Here is a 21,426-nt window from a genome sequence, read left to right as displayed (position 1 = left end):
ACAAGACATGCAGTGACAAGGTGAATGTTTACACTTGCTATGGAGACTACAGCTATGGGTTACAGTCCCAAAATAATGGATAGGACTTTTACAGTACCAATAAAATAAGAAATTTCCTGATTTGTAGGGTGATGAAACTCTATACAAGAGAGCTATGGTAGTTTGATAATTAAATACACTGATTACAGACACTGATAGATTTATGGAGGAAGCAATGGATTTGCAGATGATAATGGTTAGAGGCCATTTATGATCTCATTGAATACCAGAGCAGATATGAATGAAGGTGAATGATCTAATCCAGCGATTTCCTGTGTAATTGTGTTCCTCGGTGTTATACAAAGCCCGGTCTTTGTTCTTCATTTTCTGGTGTGGAGCTTTGAGTTTCTCACATCTATGAGCCAAGGTGGGTGTGTACCGACCCAAGGTGTCAAGGCAAAGAAATGCTGAAAATATGCAGGCAGACCACATATTGTCAAAAGAGTTATTTACATTAGGGGCAATAAAATCAAAGAATGCTGGGAATACTCAGCGAATTGGGCGGTACCTCTGGGAAGTGAAAATCAGCAAAATACTTCAGGTCCATGACCTTTCAACAGAATTTGTGAATATATTTAGATTACAGTGTTGATGAAGGATCTTGGTCTGAGATATCAACTATTTATTTACCTCCATAGATCCTGCCTGACTTGCAGATTTCCTCCACCATTTTGCATGTGTGTTTTTGTTCCTTTCGAATAATGACCATTAATTAGTTTTAATAAACCATATTTTTTCATAGTCACGAGGTGTTTGAGTTTTTTTAAAAAGGCACAGCGAGAAGCAGTTGAATTGGGGGAAAGGAAAACATAAAACTGTGCTTCTTCAAGAATGGCAGAGACTGTCAAGTTTGTTTTAAAAAAAAGGCAGAAACTGGACAAATTCATGGGTTCATAAACCGAGTACCGGGTGATGATCATCATAATTGTGAAAAAAAGGGAAATGGTTGGCTACATCAGAAAGAATACTGAATACTGAATAGACTGAACAGCATTTTAAAGCAAATGGAATAGCTAATAAGAAACAAGCACGAGTTTTGGTGAGTGCATTGTGTTTAAAGACATAGTTTGCCTAGGTGTTTGACTGTTCCAACCAAACCAGTCGAAATGAGCTTTGCTGATATTGCAAAAGCAATGCAGGAACATTTAGGACCTAAACCATTGTTGATTGCAGATTGCACTAGGTTTCATAAATGGAATCAAAAGAAGGGGTGTCTATTTCAGTGTACATGACTGAATTAAAGAGATTTTCCGACCATTATCGTTTCAATGATGGGTTTAATAATACACGGGATTATTTGGTTTGTGGAATCTTACAAGAAAGCATTCAAAAAATGGTGCCTAGAGCACATTTAAAAGAGCAGTTGAAATAACTGTGTCAAAGGAAACAGCAGATAGAGATACAACTGAGTTGCAGTCAGGAATGAAAGGGAACATGAATAAAATTGCAACATCTAAACAGAAACCGGCCTGGCTGAACAAGTTGAGTTACCATTGTGGCACAGGCTAACATACACCAAATCAATGCAAGTTTAAAGGCAAAATTTGCAGAAAATGAAACAAAGTAGGACACATACAAAGAGCAAGTAGGGCAGACAAAAATAAAAGGTCTGCACAGGGAAAAGATAAAGATAAAAAGTTGTGTTGCAGTTTGGTCACGGCTAGAATCAACTCTGCCTCAGGAAGGGCCTGGTCCCACTTTAATTTGCCTATCGCCACAATAGGTCAATGGTGGATGCAACCTCAATGGCTCTTCACACAGCCTTAGACCTTCTGGACAATACAAGCACCAATGTCAGGATGCTGTCCACTGAGTATAGCTCAGCATTTAACATCCTCATTCCTACAGTCCTGATTGAAAAGCTACAGAACCTGGGCCTCTGTACCTCTCTCTGCAATTGGATCCTTGACTTCCCAACCAGAAGACCACAATCTGTGCGGATTGGTAATAACATCTCCTCCTCGCTGATGATCTACACTGGTACACCTCAGGGGTGTGTGCTTAGCCCACTGCTCTATTCTACTCTATACCCATGACTGTGTGGCTGGGCATAGCTCAAGTCCCATCCATACAACCACAGTTGGCAACATTTCAGATGGAGACGAGAGGGCGTACAGGAGCGAGATGTATCAGCTAGTTGAGTGGTGCGGTAGGAACAGCCTTGCACTCATTGTAAATAAGAAAAAAGAGCTGCTTGTGGACTTCAGAAAGGGTAAGACGAGGGAACACAAATCAATCCTCAGAGGGATCAGACTGAGCAATTTTAAATTCCTGGGTGTTGTGGCGAACTACATATACCTGTCTGGACACGCCCCCCCCTCTCCCCCCCGCTGACTGCTCCTGTGGCTCCTCCCACAGACCCTGGTATAAAGGCGATTGGAGCCACAGACCCTTCCTCAGTCTCCAGGATGTTGTGTGATGGTCACTTGCTGCTTGTGCTTTCTTCCAGCCAATAAAAGCCTACCTTAACCCACGTCTCAGAGTTATTGATGGTGCATCAGGTGTCGATATCTCTGAGAACCTAACATCGATATATGGTCCCAACATATTGACGCAGCTATTACGAAGGCAAGATGGTGGTTATATCAGTTATATTTCATTAGGAGTTTGAGAAGATTTGGTTTGTCAACTAAAACACTTGGAAACTTCCACAGATGTACCATAGACAGCATTCTGACAGGCTGCATTACTATCTGGTATGGGGGGGGGGGGGGCGAGAGCTACTGCACAGGACCAAAAGAAACTACAGAAAGTTGTAAAGTTAATCATTTCCATCATGGGTACTAGCCTCCGTACTATCCAAGACATCTTCAAGAAACGGCGCCTCAGAAAGGCAGTGACTGTTATTAAGGACCTCCATCACCCAGGACATTCCCTCTTCTCATTGTTACCATCAGGAAGGTGGTACAGAAGCCTGAGGGCACACACTCAGTGATTAAGGAACAGCTGCCCTCTGATTTCTAAATGGACATTGAAATTATGAACACTATCTCACTTTTTAAAAATTATTTCTGTTTTTGCAATATTTTTAATTTCACTATTTAATATACATATATATTTACTGTAATTCATTTTTTCTGTTTATCATGTATTTCATTGTACTGCTGCCATTGTTAAAAAATTTCACGACATATGCCAGTGATATTAAACCTGATTCTAATATGATTCTGATTTTGCTTCCTCCAATAACACTTTATATAGATATGCTCAATAGTAGAGAGGGCTTTACCCATGACAAACGAAGCCATATCTACTACTTTTCTATTGAAGGGCATTGGAGTTTCCAAACCAGGCTGTGATGCAGTCAGTCAATACACTCCCCAGTTCCAGATGTCATGCCAAATCTTCGCAAAATCCTAAGGATGTAAAGGTTTTCTTCATAATTGCACTTACTTGCTGGGCCCAGGACAGGTGCTTCCAAGTAATAAAGCCTAGGAACTTGAGGTTTTTTATCCTCTCCACCTCTAATCCTCCAATGAGGAATGGATCGTGGACCTCTGGTTTCCTCAAGAATAATAATACTCTAGTGAAATAAATGGACCTTCCTAAGATTGAGATGCACTAACTACAAGAAAAAGGAAGCAGAAGAAAGTTATTTAAAACGGTCAGAACCACTTCCTGTAGACCCAGAGGCAACTCCTACAACCACCACTGAAGAGGGCCCAGAGCCTGAGGTTGCTTCACAGCCACAAGTCTCACCTACCAAGCAGAGTGATTTCCCCCGTTATCCCACAAAAATAAGAAAGCCTCCTCGGTGATTAAATATTTAGGCCTGAATAGGGAAATTTAAAAAATGACTATGCTGTGGATGTCTGTATAGTAGTTGTATCATATAGAATACTGTGCATATAGTTGAGATGCATTCTAAATTGTGTTGGAATTTATAGCTAAGCCGTTGTATATATTGTATAGTGTTGTATATTTAATATTTCATTAGTATTTCAGTTATTGTTTGATTACGGGTTACGTGATTGCATACGTCATGACGCTACCACGTGATCCGTACACGTCTCGCTAGAGGTAAACAAACGACTCGCATCTCTAGTTTTCCCTTCAAATCCCGCCTTCCTCCTGTTGCTAAGTAACAGCAAGACGATTGGCGCATGCGTAAATCCAACCCAACGGAGGCTCACAACCGACTCCGATATCCTGGCGTGCAATTGGATGGTTAAGAACAAGAGGGCGTGACTGCAGAAATGTACATGCGCCATTGGTCAGTACACGTGTCACTCACGGTTCCCATTTGAGTCCAAACTCCAGCAGAGAGTTCACCTGAGCATGGAGGCGGTGGTGAGCGCGTTAGAGTCATACCGGGGCCGGGACCGATTAGTGCGCACCGTCTGCTACAGCGCCAGGCTGCTGGGCAGTCTGCAGTTGGCATCGAGGAATGGCCGCCCAGAACTGGACCGCCGGCTGCTGCGCCTGTCGCAGGAGCTCAGCAATTGCCGAGCAACGCTGCGGCTCTTTGACGACCTGTCCATGTTCCTGTACTCGCGAGAATACGGCCTGGGCGCCGCGGTAAGGGCCTTGCAGATATGGGGTCTGGAATCCAAAGCATGAGACCTGGGGTGGGACCTGCAGAAATCAAAGCCAGGAGTCCAGTCAATTCCTCGAGTCTGCTGCACCATGTAGGATGTACCCTGTCCTCAACAGTACTCTCCTCGTTCCCCCAACTTCCCCATGGTTATATATCAAGTCAATCTGCGCCTTGCATGTATTCAGTGATTCTCAGTGGGTCAGAGAATTCTGAAGGCATGCACCCATCAAAGAATTTACTCCTCATCTTCCTCTCTGATGGGCAAGCTTATCACTGCCCTAAATATCCTTAATCTAAGGGAAACCTACTTCCAGCATGCATCCTTACAATTCCACGTAGAATCTTCTATGTTTCAACAAGGTCATCACGTGTTTTATAAGTGTGCATATCGCCCTAACCTTTCATCTTTCTTGGTGCCCTTCATTCAGGAAACAACCTCTACACTATCACTGATCCAACTATAGCCGTTTTAACATAATTGAATGGTCTCTAATGTGATAGACTCTTGACTTCACAATTTACACCATAAGACCTAGGAGCAGAATTAGGCCATTTGCTCATCAAATCTGCTCTGTCATTCCAACATGGCTGTTTTATTATCCCTCAGAATCCATTTTTTCTGCTTTCTCCCCATAACCTTTGACACCCTGATTCCTTAAATATACCCAATGATTTGGCCTGCCCAGTCATCTGTGGCAACGCATTCCATTGGTTCACCACCCAGTATCACAAGAAATTTTTTGTCATCTCGGTTCTAAGTGGACGCCCATCAATTCTGATGCTGCCGTAGACTTCCCCCACTCTAGGAAACATCCTCTCCACATCCACTCTATATAGATCTTTCGCTATTCAATAGGTTTCAATGAGATGGCCCCTCATTATTCTACACTCCAGTGAGTATAGGACTGGCATCAAACGCTTCTTACATGTTAACCCTTTCATTCCTGGGCTAATTCTCATGAACCTCATCTGGACATTCTACAACGCCTGCGCACGCCTTCTTAGATAAGGGGCCCAATACAGCTCACTGTACTCCCAAGTGCAGACTGACCAGTGCCTTATAAAGCCTCAAAATTACATCCTTGCTTTTGTATTCTAGTCTTCTCGAAATGAATGCTAATGTTACATTCACCTTCCCTACAATGGACTCAACCTTCAAGTTAACCTTTAGGGAAACCTGCAGGAGGACTCCCAAGTCCCTACCCAGCTCTAATTTTTGAATTTTCTCCCCATTTATGAAACAGTCTATGCCTTTACTCCTTCTGTCAAAGTGCATGACCACACAGTTGTATTCTAACTACCACTTCCTTACCTATTCCCCCAATCTGTCCAAGCCCTTCTGCTTCCTCAATATTACCTGCCCTTCTATCGATCTTTGTTTCATCTGCAAACTTGGCCACAACACCGTGAATTCCTTCGTCCAAATCATTGACGTACAACGTGAAAAGAAGCAGTCCCAACATTGATCCCTGTGGCATACTACTAGTCACCAGCAGCTGACTAAAAAAGGCTCCCTTTATTTCCACTCTTCGCTTCCTGCCAGTCAGCCAATCTTCTATTTATTCGAGCACCTTTCCCATACACCATGGGCTCTTATTTTCAGTTAAGTAGCCCCATGTACGGCACTTTGTCAAAGGTCTTCTGAAAATCCAAATTAACAACATAAGGCTAACTGGCCTGTATTTCCTTTCTTCTGCCTCCCCTTAAAGAGTAGGGTGACACTTGCAATTTTCCAGTCCTCCAGAACCATTCCCGAATCTATTGATTCTTGAAAGATCGTTACTGTTTCCTCCACAATCTTCTCATGCTGACTTTTAATGGTGGTTGGCAGTCCAACTTAAAGGGGCATTACCACCACCATCTGGACATGAGTGTGGTGTAGAGAGTTGGGAAATAAAACCTCTACTAGGCCTTTATCAAATGAAAACTAAATTACCCCAGAAAGCTGTATAGATTGTAAATAATGAAAGAAAATATTGCAAATTAAAGTCACTTCCATGACTTAGTAGTTTTTAAATGAAAGTTATCAACCCCCAAAGATGGTAGTGCAGTCTGCATTTGCTTTCTTTCAATCTTACATGCTTCACATTGTAAAGATGTGAACTTGATGACAAAGCCTACACCCCCCCAGAGTTATGTTTTCCAACAAGATATAAGGAATAATTAAGCATTGTATGCCCATTTCTGTCGGGTCAACATAATTCCTTCCCTTCTTGTTATACACCCTTCTCCCATCAGTCCAACAATTTTATGTATTCTGTAAAGGCACATTATGCACATTATCCCACAAATTCTGCCGTAGTTCCCTAATTCTTAGCCCACCAACCCCTTAACTTCTGATTTGTGAAGTGTAAGATCTAAATCCACAGTTAAACTTCTAACAGCTTTTTTGGCCAAACAGTCAACCCATTCATTCTCCTCAATGCCTCTATGCGCAGGGACCCATTAAAAAAAGGCATGGAAATCAATACTTTGAATATGAAATAAAGTTTGAAGAGCATCCAGCAGTAAATCTGACCACCTGCTGGAATGACCTGTTTTAAGATGAGTCAAAACCGGAAAAGAATCTGGACAAATTACAACTTTGCAAGGACAAATTTCCTCCACCAATTGTAAGCCCAAAACCAATTCTGCTGTGTATACTGGTAAATGGTTAGTAAGACATTTCTTTATTGTTACCTGTAATTCAGACACAAAGACAGCCACACCAACATTCCCAGTTAAATTATCTTTTAATCCATCAGTAAAAATGGTTAACATATCAAAATAATTTTCCTTAACATAAAATGAACCAACAGACTCCCAGGCATATCAGGATCCTTGGACTTCATTAAATCACACTATCTGAAGTCAACTAAAGTCATTGGAAAAAGGTGAGGTTACTGAGAAAACTACAGTGGGACATATTGTATTACCCAGCAAACCCATATTTCTAGCGTGATAAGAACCAAGCCACCCAAAGCTAATAACGTTCTTCCTGTGATGTTTCCAATAGTCTTCCAACACACTTTTAACAAGATGATAATTTGTTTGTCCCCTCAAATTAATCCAGTGTGTTAACATCCACCTCTGTAAGGGTAAATGTCCCATTTCAACCAGTAAAGCCGAAACGGGAGACGACCTTACTGCACCACAACACAGGCTTAAAGCCTGTGCTTCTATCACATCCAAACATTTCAAATTTGAAGATGAAGCTGATCCATAAGCCACACACCATAATCAAGCACAGATGTAATTAAACAAATATAGATGGTCAACAGAGATTTTTGTGTAGCACCCCAAGAATACCCTCATAGACACCTAAGTATATTTAATGCCCTTTTACATTTATGAGTTATTTTACTTATATGGTGCTTCCATGTCTGCTTATTATCCAGCCACATGCCCAGAAATCTTACCACTGACACTTCTTCAAGAGTTTGACCATATAATTTCAAATCCAGTGCAGGTCTATTGATCTTCTTTGTAAAACACATAACTTATATTTTAACTACTGAAAGCTTAAAACCCCATCTATTTGCCCACTGTTTGACCTTATTAATCACTAATTGCATTCTATATACAGTTAAATTGAAATTTCTACCTCTGATCCATAAAGTGCTATCATCTGCAAAAAGTGATTTACTCACCCCAGTACCCATCTCAGAGAAAATATCATTAACCATAATATTAAACAATAAAAGGCTACAAATACTTGTGGGGTCCCATTCTTTATCTCATAGTGGCCTGAATATACCTTACTTATCCTTACCAGCATAGACCATCCAATTAAAAGACTCAGAAAAAAAATATATAGCCTTCCTCTCACTCCTAATTTCCATAACGTAATCAAAAGATCTTGCCTCCATAACATATTATTTTGTTTCAATATCAAAAAATACTGCTATTATAACTTCATTATTTATCTGTGGTTTCCTAATAACATCTTCCAAACATAAAACTGAACCCAATGTCATTCTATCCTTCTGAAACGTTCTATCACCTCATTTATCCAAAATAAAATTCAGCTGCTCTATTACCATACATTCCATAAGTTTATACAAATGGACGTTAATGATATTGGTTTATAACTAAAGGGATCCGACGGGTTCCCAGGTTTTAGAATAGGCAATACTACTGCCATTTTCCATGAGGAGGAAAGATGGCCTAAACTCCAAATATGATTCAAAAATTTTAATATTATGAGAGTTGTCAGCCTTGTGTTTAAACATACAGTAACATATATCATCCTTTTCTGGAGCAATCTGACCTGTACCATTAATAACTTAAATTCACACAAAGAAAACTCTACATCACTAATCCTGTTATTGCGACAGCTGACTTCCAACACAATGTCTTCAGCTACCTCTTTCAGAACCCTGGGGTATAGTCCATCAGGTCCAGGTGACTTATCTACCTCAAGAATTTGCAGTTTCCTAAGCACCTTCTTCATAGTAATAGCAATGATAATTCACTTCTGCCCCCTGACATTCTGACATTCTGCTAGTTTCTTCCACAGTGAAGATGTGGAAAATGCTGAAGTTCCTCTTCTATTTCTTTACCCCTCTCCCATTACTATCTTTCCAACATCATTTTTCAGTGGTGGGATGTCCACTCTCGTCTATTTTACTCCATATACATCTGTAAAAAATCTTATTGGCATCCTCTTTTACATTATTGCACATCTTAACTTCATATTTCATCTTTTCTCTCCTTATGGCTTTATTAGTTGCCTTCTGTTGGTTTTTACAGTTTCTCAATCCTCTAATTTGCCACTAATTTTTGCTCTTTTCTATGCCCCCTCTTTTGCTTTTATGTCAGCTTTGACTTCCCTTATCAGCCGCAGTTGCATCATACTGCCTTTAGAATACTACTTCTTTGAGATGTATCTATCCTGTACCTTCTGAATTGCTCCCAGAAGCTCTGCCGTCATCCTTGCTCATGTTTCCTTCCAATCAACTTTGGCCAGCTCCTCTCTCATGCCTCTACAATTCCCTTTACCATTGCAATACAGATACATTTGACTTTAGCTTCTCCCTCTCAAATTGCAGGGTGAATTATATCATTTCATGATCACTACCTCCCAAGATTTCCTTTACCTTAAGCTCCCCTATCAAATTTGGTTAATTACACAGCATCCAATCCAGAATAGCTGATCCCTTCATGGGGCCAACCACAAGCTGCTCTGAAAAGCCATCTTGCAGGCTTTCTACAATTCTCTCTCTTGGGATCTAAAATCAGCACCAACCTGATTTTCCCAATCTACCTGCATATTGCAATCCTCCATGTACTTTTGACATGCATTTTCTATCTCCTGTAGTAATTTGTAGCCCTCATCCTGGCTACTGTACAGAAGCCTGTATATAACTCCCTTCAGGGTCTTTTTACCCTGGCAGTTCCTTTACTCTACCCACAACAGTTCCACATCTTCCAATCCTATGTCACCTTGAAGGATTTGATTTGATTTTTTATCAACAGCACCACCCCTACCCCTCTGCCTACCAGTCTGTCCTTTAGGTACAATGTGTATTCTTGGATGTTAGGCTCCCAAGTATAATCTTCTTTCAACCATGACACATTGATGCCCACAATATCATACCTGCCAATCTCTACCTGTGCTGCCAGATCATCTACCTTGTTCTGTATACAGTACTGCGTGCATGCAAACAACTTCAGTCCTGTATTTGACACCCTTTTCAATTTTGTACCCCTATTACACAGCAACTCATCCCACTGACTGTGATTTTGCCCAATCACCTGCCTGTCCTTCCTGACAGTCTAACACTGCCTCTGTTTGTATACTAACTGCCCCATCCTCAATCCTATCACTCTGTTTCCCATCCCCCTGCCAAATTAGTTTAAACCCTCCCCAACAGTTACAGCAAACTTGCTCAAAAGGATATTGGTCCCCTTAGGTTCAGATGTAACTTGTCCCTTTTGTACAGGTCATACCTTCCCCAGCAGAGATTCCAGTGATCCAGAAATCTGAAACCTTGCCCCCTGCACCAGTTCTTCAGCCATGCCAAATCATTCACAAGGTTAATTCCCGGAATGGCGGGACTGTCATATGTTGAAAGATTGGAGCGACTGGGCTTGTATACACTGGAATTTAGAAGGATGAGAGGGGATCTGATTGAAACATATAAGGTTATTAAGGGATTGGACACACTGGAGGCAGGAAGCATGTTCCCGCTGATGGGTGAGTCCAGAACTAGAGGCCACAGTTTAAGAATAAGGGGTAGGCCATTTAGAACAGAGATGCGGAAAAACTTTTTCACCCAGAGAGTGGTGGATATGTGGAATGCTCTGCCCCAGAAGGCAGTGTATGATCAGCCATGATCACAGTGAATGGTGGTGCTGGCTAGAAGGGCCGAATGGCCTACTCCTGCACCTACTGTCTATTCTATTCTTACCCTCACTGGCGTGTGGCACAGCAGCAATGCAGAGATTATTATCCTGGAGGGCCTGCTTTTCAGCTTTCTACATAGCTCCCTGAATTCTCTCTTCCGGGCCTCCTTCCTTTTTCTACGTATGTCATTGGTGCCAAAATGTACCAAGTCTTCTGGCTGCTCACTCTCCCTCATCCGAGATGTCCCTGACCCTGACACTTGGGTGGCAACATGCCATCCAAGTGTCTCTTTCACACTCACAGAATCTACTCAATTATTTTGACTCCTCAATTATGGAATCCCCTATCACTCCTCTTCTCCCCCATTCGCTTCAGAGCCACAGCGCCAGACTCAGTGCCAGAGACCCAGTTGCTATGGCTTCCTCCCGGTAGGTTAACCAAAGTAGTATACTTATTATTGAGGGGACCGGCCACAGAGGTACTCTGCACTGGTTGCCTATGTCCTTTCCCTCTCCTAACTGTTACCCAGGTACCTAACCTGTAACCTAGGGGTGACTACCTCCCTGTAGCTCCTATCTTATCATCTCCTCAGTTTCCTCTATGGGCTGAATTTACCATCCTTAAATAGGACCGAAACAGTATACAGTATTTCAAATGTGGTCTCACCAGAATCCTGTAAAGTTAGCTCAAAGCATCTCAGTTTGTATACTCCTTATTCCTGGCAATAAAGGCCAATGTTATTAGCCTTAATTACTGGCTGTACCTGCATGCTACCTTTTGTGTCTCATTTATGAGGAAACCTTTTAATTGCAACATATCTCACTCTGTTTCAATATAATTTTTCTTCCTTCCAAAGTGGATGGCTACATATTTAACAACGTTATGTTCCAAATTCCTTTCCACTTACCTAACCTACCAATATACGGTAGGCTCTTTGTGTCCCCATAACAACTTAGCTAATCCAGCTCCCTTTGTACCTTAAGCAATGGCAGAAGTATATCTGGTCCCTTTACCATTATACCATGTTGAGTCTGTTGCTTCTGGTGTTAGCTCTGCAAGAATGGGTTCCAGCAATTTCTCATTGACATTTATTAGACTGACTATCTTGAGTTTCCTGCTCTTTGTCTCCCTCCTCATACCCACTCCTTATTGAATTGTGGTATTATATAATGACGTTTTTTCAGAATCAGGTTTACTATCACTGGTAGTTGTCATGAAATTTGTTGTTTTGCAGCATCAGTACAGTGAAATACATGATCATCAAAACTATTAATTACCATAAGAAGTACGTATTTTAAAAAATTAAGTTAGTGCAAAAAGAGAGGAAAAATTCATGGATTTATTGTTCATTTAGAAATCTGATGGCAAAGGGGAAGCTGTTCCTGAAATGTTGAGTGTGTGTCTTTAGGCTCCTGTACCTTCTCCTTGGTGGCAGCAATGGGGAGAGGGCATCTCCTGGGTGAAGGAGTTCCTTAACAATGGATGCTGTCTTTTGAGGCTGTCCTGGATGCTGGGGGGGTCTAGTGCCCATGATGGAGCTGGCTGAGTTTCCAACTTCCTGCAGCTTTTTCCGTTCCTGTGCAGTGGCCCCTCACTACTAGATGGTGATGCAACCAGTTAGAATGCTCCCCACGGTACATCTGTAGAAATTTGTCAGTGACTTTGGTGGCATACCAATTCTCCTCAAGCTCCCAATAAAATGTAGCCACTGTTGTCCCTTCTTTGTAAATGATTGTTTATACCATGTTGAGTCTATTACTTCTGGTGTTAGCTTTGTAAGAATGGATTCCAGCAATTTCTCATTGACATTCATTAGACTGACTGTCTTGAGTTTCCTGCTCTTTGTCTCCCTCCTCATATGTTAACGATATGTTGGGCCCAGGATAGACCCTCAGAGATGTTGACACCCAGGAACCTGAAACTGCTCACCCTTTCCACTTCAGATCTCTCGATAAGGAATGGCGTGTGTTCCCCTGACCTCCCCTTCCTGAAGTCCACAATCAATTCCTTGGGCTTGCTGACTTTTGAGTGCAAGGTTGTTGCTGCGACTCCACTTAACCAATTTTTAAAATAATTTTGTAACTAGAATGAATAAGGTAAATGTATTTCCAAAACATCTTTTAGGGCTAAAAAAAATGTAAAGGCTTTAAGATTAAGTAAAATAGAAGCAAACCAATTAGCTTTTCATTCAAGGTCTTTATTCTCAAGCCATCACTAATAAAAAGCAGGAGGGTTGGATGCAATTTGTATTTGGATGCCGGGGCATGGAGCAGAAGCTCAGTTGCACTGACTTCAGAACTCCACTGGTTCCTAACTTCCTTGTTCTAATAAGCAAGCACAGAAATCAAAAACGAGCTGGCCATACAGTACAGTGAGTTGTCTGTTGTCTATGGACCTACCAGATGAAAATGCAGCACCACAGGTCCAGCAGAGGACAGCCATTATCATAGTGCAGCCTTTACATAGAATTCTCCTACTTTGTGACAAAGGACAGGTAGTATGTCTTAACAATGTTGAGCAAAATTGGGTAGTAGCTCTGGAGTCATCTTCCTTTGCAAATTCCATGGGATTAATAAGACATAGCTGGAATCAGAATCAGGTTTATTATCACTGGCGTATGTTGTGAAATGTGTTAACTTTGCGGCAGCAGTACAATGTGTTACATAATAAATAAACAGAAAAAAACTGACTTGGAGAACGTGTGGTAATATAAAATAGTTAAAATAAGTCATGCAAACAAAAACAAAATAATGTCCATTCAATGTCCATTTAGGAATCGGATGGCAGAGGGGAAGAAGCTGTTCCTGAATCACCGAGTGGGTGCCTTCAGCCTTCTATTCCTCCTTCCTGATGGTAACAATGGAAGAGGGCATGTCCTGAGTGGTGGGGGCATTCATCAACTGGGTTTAATGTCACATTCAAATGGCAGTACAGTAACAGTGAAGACATACTTGATGTTACTCACAGATTTTGGAAAGGATGTCTGAATATTTTGTGCAATGTTCATTTTGGGATTTTTTTCCTTTAGCATCTTGGGATGGCCACGGAGGCCAAGCCTTTAATTTGATTTGACTCATGGGAAACAAAAAGAAAATGTGACAACTGGAATAATTTTACCATTTCACTCGCTTTGTAGGAGGAAGATGCTGTTGTTCGCTGGTTGTCCATAGTTGCAAACATGGCAGATCAGCTCTTCTACCCCTGTGAGCACCTGGCTTGGGCTGCAGATTACAAAATCCTCAGTGTCAGCTCTAGCAAGTGGTGGACACTTAGTAATGTGATGTGGAGTCTGTCGCTGTTGCTGGGAACTTTACGGTGACTGTCACATTAAAAGTCCTCTCATGTTCTGTCACATAAAGCAGTTCCATTCTGAAATGGGATGGAAGCGGAGCAGTCAGCTTTCACACAGCAGTTACATGAGCAATGACTAGAGGTTTGGACTATTGATGAACATGAGTTCAACTTCCACATTAGCCATTCAGGCTGTCTAAATTAAATGCAATTGAGTTAAAATTCTTGTGTGAAAAGGTAGAACCAGTAAACTGGCCTTGAAGCTATCAAAATGTAGACATTTTCACCTGATTGACTGATACTTTTAGGAAGGGAATCTGCAACCCTCATGCAGACTAACCTAGGTGAAACTGTAGATCACAGCAGTTCTGACATAGCCTGGCAGTAGGTTTAAAGACAGTTAGAATTGAGCCTTGCTAGTGATGACATGTCTGGACCAAACCACAGTTACATTTCCTCTGGACATTTTTAAAAATAATGCTGATGGAAGTTTTTGCATCTTGAGGTGACTATTTAGATTCAGATTCAGTTTATTGTCATTTAGAAACCACAAATGCAATGCAGTTAAAAAATGAGACAACGTTCCTCCAGAATGATATCACAAAAGCATATGACAAAACAGACTACACCAGAAAATCCACATAACGTTTAGCAATCCCCAGTCCAGAGTCCAGAGAGGCTGCTGCGTATTAATATCACGTTACCATCTTAGCACGTTCCCTGGAAAGGAGCTCCAAATCCACCAGACAAAACAAGACCAAAAACTAAAGCTACAAGACCTGCACAAAACCACATAGTTACAACAGTGTAAACAATAGCATAATTGATTAAAAAAAACCCAGACCATGGGCACAGTAAAAATAGTCCAAAGATGTTAAAAGAGGCTTCTCTAACTCAACAAGTTAGCTCACCGTTCTAAGTGTTTAGTGATGAGGAAAAGAGAGCTTCTATTATTTAGAACTTGATAATAATAGATCATCAAAAACACCTGGGCTGAATGAATTAATTTTCCTTTCTCTTCCTTACCTAACAGATCTTTAAGAGTTCTGCAGCTGCTAAAGAAAACATTGAAAAGGGATCAAAAGGGCCACCTTGGAACAGAGTACGGTGAAAATACTTTTCTGTTTGTATTGAATGCTGCAACAGTGTCCAAAGGCAAAATTAACACAAATAAAAACAGAGAATGCTGGATATACTCAGCAAGTCAGGTGGAAGTAATGGGTCAGCTCCTGAAACATCAGCTTTGTTTCCCCACTGCACAGATGCTGTCTGACCTGCTGAGTATTTCCAGTACTTATTACTCATGTTTGAGATATTGAATTTCCATCTGAATATTTTGCTTTTCAAGAAACTGATTTAGTTGGGTTAGGTCCTGGTTTGGTTTAGTAAAAGTCAGGAGACAGATAAGAAGAGATGAACGAGAAAACTGTTGAATGTGGTTACTTTACTCTGCATTGCATTGAGGTGGAAGAAGGACTGACAGCTGCATCTTTCAAAGAATGGATAGGAAAGGTCCGCAATGGCAGAGTGGTGAAGGGTAACATGCTGTTACAGCTTGTAGAACCACTGCCTCACAACTCAAGTAACCGTTGTTCAATACCGACCTCTCAGTTTAGTATCTGCAAACTTTGAAATATGGCATTACTCCTTTCAGTGAAATCAATGGAATATGTTAAGCCAGAGCATCAAACTCTGCAGTACTGACTAGTCACAGCCTGAGAAAGACCCATTTGTACTCACACTTTGCTTTCTGTCTGTTAACCAGTTTGCAATCCACATTACCTCAGTTCCATGCCCTATATACTTGTTGACCAACCTCCTGTATCAGACCTTATGAAAATCTGAATACACCAAACCCATCGGTTGTTCCTTATCTACTTTAATAGTTGCATTCTCAAAAGTTCCAATAAATTAATAAAATTCCCTTTGATAAATTCTTTTCTAGATGTTTACTTATTACATACTGTATTATAAATTTCAGCATTTTTCATACTACTTTCATTTTTAAAATCTTTTTTAATAATTATTATTGAAGATTAACAAAAATTCTGATGATGTCAGACTGACACATTGGTAATTCCCTTTTTCATTCTCTCTCTCTCTTAAATATTGTCACAATTTCTATCCTCCAGTCTTCAGAACCACTGCAAAATTTATAGAATTTGTAAATACTATAACCGGTGCATCAGCCATCCATGTAGCCACGCTTTTCTGCCGGATGTTCAGAGATTATCAGGTTCATCCTGAGAACTTTAGTGACTAAGTGTTAGGAAAATTAATTTGCTTAGGAATTTCAATTAAAGTTTGTCACTAATAAATTGGACACGGACTTCGAAGTGATTAGAGAATACCTCTATTCATGAATAAGGGAAGAATGACTCTCTAACAGTGCGATTGTCAGGTCTTCCAAAGCACAATAGTCACAGCCTTTCTTATACATGCACACAGAAAGTCAATTACATCAGTCAAAATTAAAAAATGAGTCCTGCACGTCTTATCAATTCCCATGAAAATGCCAGAGGCAGTTTCTTTTCTGCCCACAACACGCAGAGGTTGTCAGAACATCCTTAAAACTAAGATGGATAATTGCAAGTGTGCTGAAAAACCAGGCCAAATGGTGAGTCTTTATTTATAGTATAAAGAAGGTTCATTAAACCCTTAGATCCAGTAAGTCATTAAAGTACAAAAATATAATTTGTTTTATATGTTAGTACCAGACAGGTGAAGGAAAACCATACACACTGTTTAATTGTCAGAACCTTGACAGCCCACAGGGTCCTCCCTACAATTTTTGACCTTCACTGTCTCCATCTTGTTTTTTCACTGGTGTGTTATGCAGTAAGGTCAGCACTAGGCATATGGTTCAGGGTGTTAACAACTCAGATATTTTAACCCTTTATTCAGAATTTTCTTCCACAATTAAGTCGTAGCCTCGTGGTGGTATACAGCAATAGGCTAGAGGGCAGTACCACATAGTCTTGTGTTTGCAGCAGTAGGCTAAAGGGCAGCACCAGGATTCTCTGCTGATCCAATACAGACACGCAATTCTATATTCTTATAGCGGTATTTACCCGACCCAGTTGACCAAAATTCTCCACACTAAGGGTACCAAGCAGAGTGGAACACCTATCACCTTGTGTTTCTCCCTCCCCTCCCCGCACCTTTTAAATCTACTCATTTTTTTTTCTCCAGTCCTGCTGAAGGCTCTCAAACTTCCACTAATGCTCTCCTCCCCCACCTTCACCATTCCCCATCCCCTTTTCCCTCTCTCACCTTATCTTCTTGCTTGCCCACTGCCTCCCTTTGGTGCTCCTCACCCCTTTCTTCCATGGCCTTGTGTCCTCTCCTATTAGATCCCCCCTTCTCCAGCCCTGTACCTCTTTCACGAATCAACTTCCCAGCTCTACTCCATCCCCTCCCCTTCCTGGTTTCTCCTATCACCTTGTGTTTCTCCCTCCCCTCCCTCCAACCTTTAAATCTTCTCCTCATTTTTTTCTCCAGTTCTGCTGAAAGATCTCGATCTGAAATGTTGACTGTACTCTTTCTTTAGATGCTGCCTGAGGCTGTTGAGTTCCTCCAGCATTTTATGTGTTTGGCTTGGATTTCCAGTATCTGCAGATGTTCTCTTGTTTGTGATTGGGTGGAATTCAAGTAAATTGATATAAATATTGCGGGAATTAATGCACCCAATACATCAACTGGATTGGGGATCACGCCTTATGAGAATAGGTTAAGTGAACTTGGCCTTTTCTCCTTGGAGCGACGGAGGATGAGAGGTATTGATCATGTGGATAGCCAGAGGCTTTTTCCCAGGGATGAAATGGCTAACAGGAGGGGGCATAGTTTTAAGGTGCTTGAAGTAGGTACACAGAGAGTGGTGTGTGTGTGGAATACACTGCCAGCGACCGTGGTAGAGGAGATACAATAGGGTCTTTTAAGAGACTCTTAGAGTACATGGAGCTTAGAAAGATAGAGGGTTATGCAGTAGAGTAATTCCAGGCAGTTTCTAGAATAGGTTACATGGTCGGCACAACATTGTGGGCCGAAGGGCCTGTAATGTGCTGTAGATTTATATGATTTTATGATCTAAAAGACTTCAAGTAAAATGTACTTAACTAAAAAATGGAAAGGAAATGTTTGGATTGAGTTGCAGGGAAGAGGGAGCCAAATAAATACACAAAAGATAATGGAGAAGAAAGTCTTGTTTTTTTGTGTGGTGGGATTCCTGTTTCTGCACAATACATTGAGTGGGTGAGAAAGACCTAAATGCATACAAGTGAAATGTCCACATGTTGTATTTGAAATTACCCCTTTTATATTATTTTGGTCCAATTTCAGTAAACAGAAATATGCAGTAAAGTTCACAAAAGCAGCCCAAGAACTATGAAAATGGTAGAAACATTCAGCAGCTCTGATAAAATGAAGTACTGACACTTGGGTAAAAAACACTTCATAGAAATATGGAAGAAAACATTAGTTTGAAGTTACAGAGAGGGGTTGGGGGTCAGCACAAAGTGCTGCAGTCTTAATGAAGGTGTCTGTTTAATGAGAATAGCTGGAAGGAGAGAAAACAAACAGAACCTTTGAGAGTAACATCAGAGCTTTTGAAAGGAAATGAAACCGATAAAAATTTGGAAGTGCCTAGCAGATGAGGCAGTGTCTGGAGAGAAAAACTAAATTGATGTAACAGATGATTAACCTTAATATTAACAGATAGTTAATAGATCTGGTTAGTTCTGACAGAAACTGGAAATTTTAGCTAACGGAAATGATTATTGAGTGCTGGGACTGCAGTGTGCTCAGACAGAAGATGAGGTGCTTGTTAGGACACAGTGGGGTGCCATACACATACAGGTGGGAGGGGACTGGTGAACCAAATGGATGGGCAATTGGAATCTCAGTGTCACCCCTGCAGACTGAACAAGGGTGCCTTACAAAACAGTCACCCAGTAGACCACGTCCCAACCAGCGGGTGCACTACGCTAGATTGAAAGATGTGCAAGTGAACTGGTGCTTCACCTGACAGTACTGTTTGGGTCCCTGGATGGTGAGAGCACAAGAGTGGATGTTGCATGAAATGCCCTCATAACTCTTTAGCACTACAGGTGTCCCCCCCTCCTCCCCTTTTATATAGAGTGTTCCTATGAAACCTTTCTTAAGCTGAAATGGCGTAAAGTGGAGAACCATTAATTTATATGGGAAAAATTTTTGTTAAAGCAAAAATCCTCTTTGTAATGCGAAAACAGGTTACTAATGTAGGTCTTTTGTAGAAGTGAAGTGGCATAAAGTGAACATTCGTAAAAGGGGGGACACCTGTATTATCCAAAGAGGAACTTCTTCTCTGATGTGTCTGAGGATTCATTATGCTTCTTTAAATACCTAAAGTAAATGTTTTCCCCCATTCTAGAGAACTGAGGGCACTGCACAAGTACCGGGTCCGGAAACGAGCAGAAACCCTCAACCTCATCAGCAACCTGAGTGACCTGGCCAATGCTGTGCATTGGATGCCAGCTGGCTTCCTGTGGGCAGGACGCTTCCCGGAGTGGCTGGTCGGACTATTGGGCACAATCTCTTCCCTGATCAGTCTCCATCAGATGTGTGTGAGCAATGCCAGCAAGGACCCTTGAGAAGATGGTTTCTTCACATTGACCTGGTAATCCAGCAATGGGATAAGGAGTTCACTTGATTCCAGTGTGTTTTGTTGTGCTCTGGGGTAGGAAGTCTTTGGCCATTGTTTATTTTTTTGGTGGGGGTGCAGATTGAGGTGGGAGAGAGAATAATTACCTCTCACCCTCCTCATACCACTGAATGAAGCCATTGGGCTAATACTACCAAGGTGGAGCAGGAGCATTGTGACTTTATCCCACTGAAGCCTTGTTCTGCTTACATATGGCTTCTTTGACCTGATATCTAGCTAGCATTTCTCTTCCTTTATGTTTTCTTCCTAGCGTAAGTATGCTTTGTTACACTTTATTAACAATCTGTCTCTTCCTCCTCCCAACCCATAGAGTCAAATCTCTTGCCACAGAAAGAAAAATCCAGTTACATTTATTCACCAGGGCTCTTTGATAAGTTTTCAAGCTTTCCCCATCACCTCGTGGACAAGACTGCATCAAAGTGGGCAGTGAAAGTCTGGGATCCAATTTCTGACCTATGCAGTGGATTACTAATCCGTCAGAGACTGGCTCTGGATCACTGATTTTTGCCAATCATGGTTAAGGCTTGAAGAAGACTTGAGAACTGGCAGACTCTAGGAGAGACAGCTTCCTGGAGAAGAGCAAAGGTTCAATACCAGTCTGAAATAAAGTTTGGCAGCCTGTGGATGTATTAGTTTAATTCCACTTTATTTGTCGGTGATGTGATATAAAATATAAAATGGAAGAAATGTTTGATGGGTCAGACAGCGTCTGTACACAGAGAACTGGTCAACATTTCAGGTTTTTCATCATAAAGGCTTACAGTTAAAACAATCTATCATCAGAGCATACCTCTGTGCGTTCACGGATGGTTTTTGTTTGGAGAACATTCTGCCAGGACCCACACCTGCTCCAACATACATTGACTTCACTAGGAAACACTGAACTGCTGTTGCAGGAAGGATGTATTCACAGAAACACAGAAGTAAAATAACAGTAAACTGTCAACTAATATAATGGAATGATAACAGAGGCAAAAACACAATTCACAGCACAAAGATGAAGGATATCTCAGGGAATTTCAATTTCAAATACCTTTTAAAATGTAATTTTCAATAAAATCCTTATTTTACACTTAATCGTGTTATTGAAGATTTTTAAAATTCCAAAACCTTTATAGCATTTGGTAAAAGTTAAAGTTGCTGCTTTGGCACCAAAGAAATGTTAATTTGCAGGACATGGTTGTAACTGGTAAGACCAACACTTGGTGCCTAATCCAAATTATCCAGAAGATGGCGACACTGAGCTTCCTTTCTCAACTTCGATATTCAGTTTTGTTGAGTGCCACATGCCTCATGGTTTCATTCTCGTTTTATTTAGGATAGTTCAATGGAATAGAGAAGGTGGCTGGGCTATTTTAATGACTATTTCTCATCAATTTTAACGTGGAGAAGAGTATGGATGCTGAAGAAACGAGTGATGTCTTGGATGCTAAAGAAATGAGTGATGTCTAGTGAGGAGGCATTGGTGGCCTGTAAGAGCATTGTTGGTGGTGTTGAGTGCTGTCGAGTCGTCATTGACCCATGGCGATGGCG

The 21,426-nt window shown here is 41.1% G+C and overlaps 1 protein-coding gene across 1 annotated transcript; it reads left to right on the top strand.

Moving 5' to 3' along the window:
• The first annotated feature begins 4,276 nt into the window (after positions 1 to 4,276).
• pex11g (peroxisomal biogenesis factor 11 gamma) lies at positions 4,277 to 20,970 on the top strand. Its single transcript, XM_073068431.1, has 5 exons — positions 4,277 to 4,557; positions 14,041 to 14,219; positions 15,229 to 15,297; positions 19,603 to 19,848; positions 20,204 to 20,970. The coding sequence occupies exons 1-4, from the start codon at positions 4,318 to 4,320 to the stop codon at positions 19,820 to 19,822; spliced, it is 708 nt and encodes a 235-aa protein (XP_072924532.1). The 5' UTR covers positions 4,277 to 4,317; the 3' UTR covers positions 19,823 to 19,848; positions 20,204 to 20,970.
• The last annotated feature ends 456 nt before the right edge of the window (positions 20,971 to 21,426 follow it).

Source organism: Hemitrygon akajei, chromosome 16, assembly GCF_048418815.1.
Source record: "Hemitrygon akajei chromosome 16, sHemAka1.3, whole genome shotgun sequence".
In the NCBI taxonomy this organism is placed as follows: Eukaryota; Metazoa; Chordata; class Chondrichthyes; order Myliobatiformes; family Dasyatidae; genus Hemitrygon; species Hemitrygon akajei.
The sequence above is the reverse complement of the archived record's forward strand: the minus strand, read 5'-3'. Positions and strand labels throughout refer to the sequence as shown.

What these genes read in the sequence shown, in the direction of transcription:
- pex11g (XM_073068431.1), top strand. Translation starts at nt 4,318, where the DNA reads ATGGAGGCGGTGGTGAGCGCGTTAGAGTCATACCGGGGCCGGGACCGA. An exon ending in AATACGGCCTGGGCGCCGCG is followed by an intron (nt 4,558 to 14,040) that starts GTAAGGGCCTTG and finishes CTCGCTTTGTAG; the next exon opens with GAGGAAGATGCTGTTGTTCG. An exon ending in CTGTTGCTGGGAACTTTACG is followed by an intron (nt 14,220 to 15,228) that starts GTGACTGTCACA and finishes CTTACCTAACAG; the next exon opens with ATCTTTAAGAGTTCTGCAGC.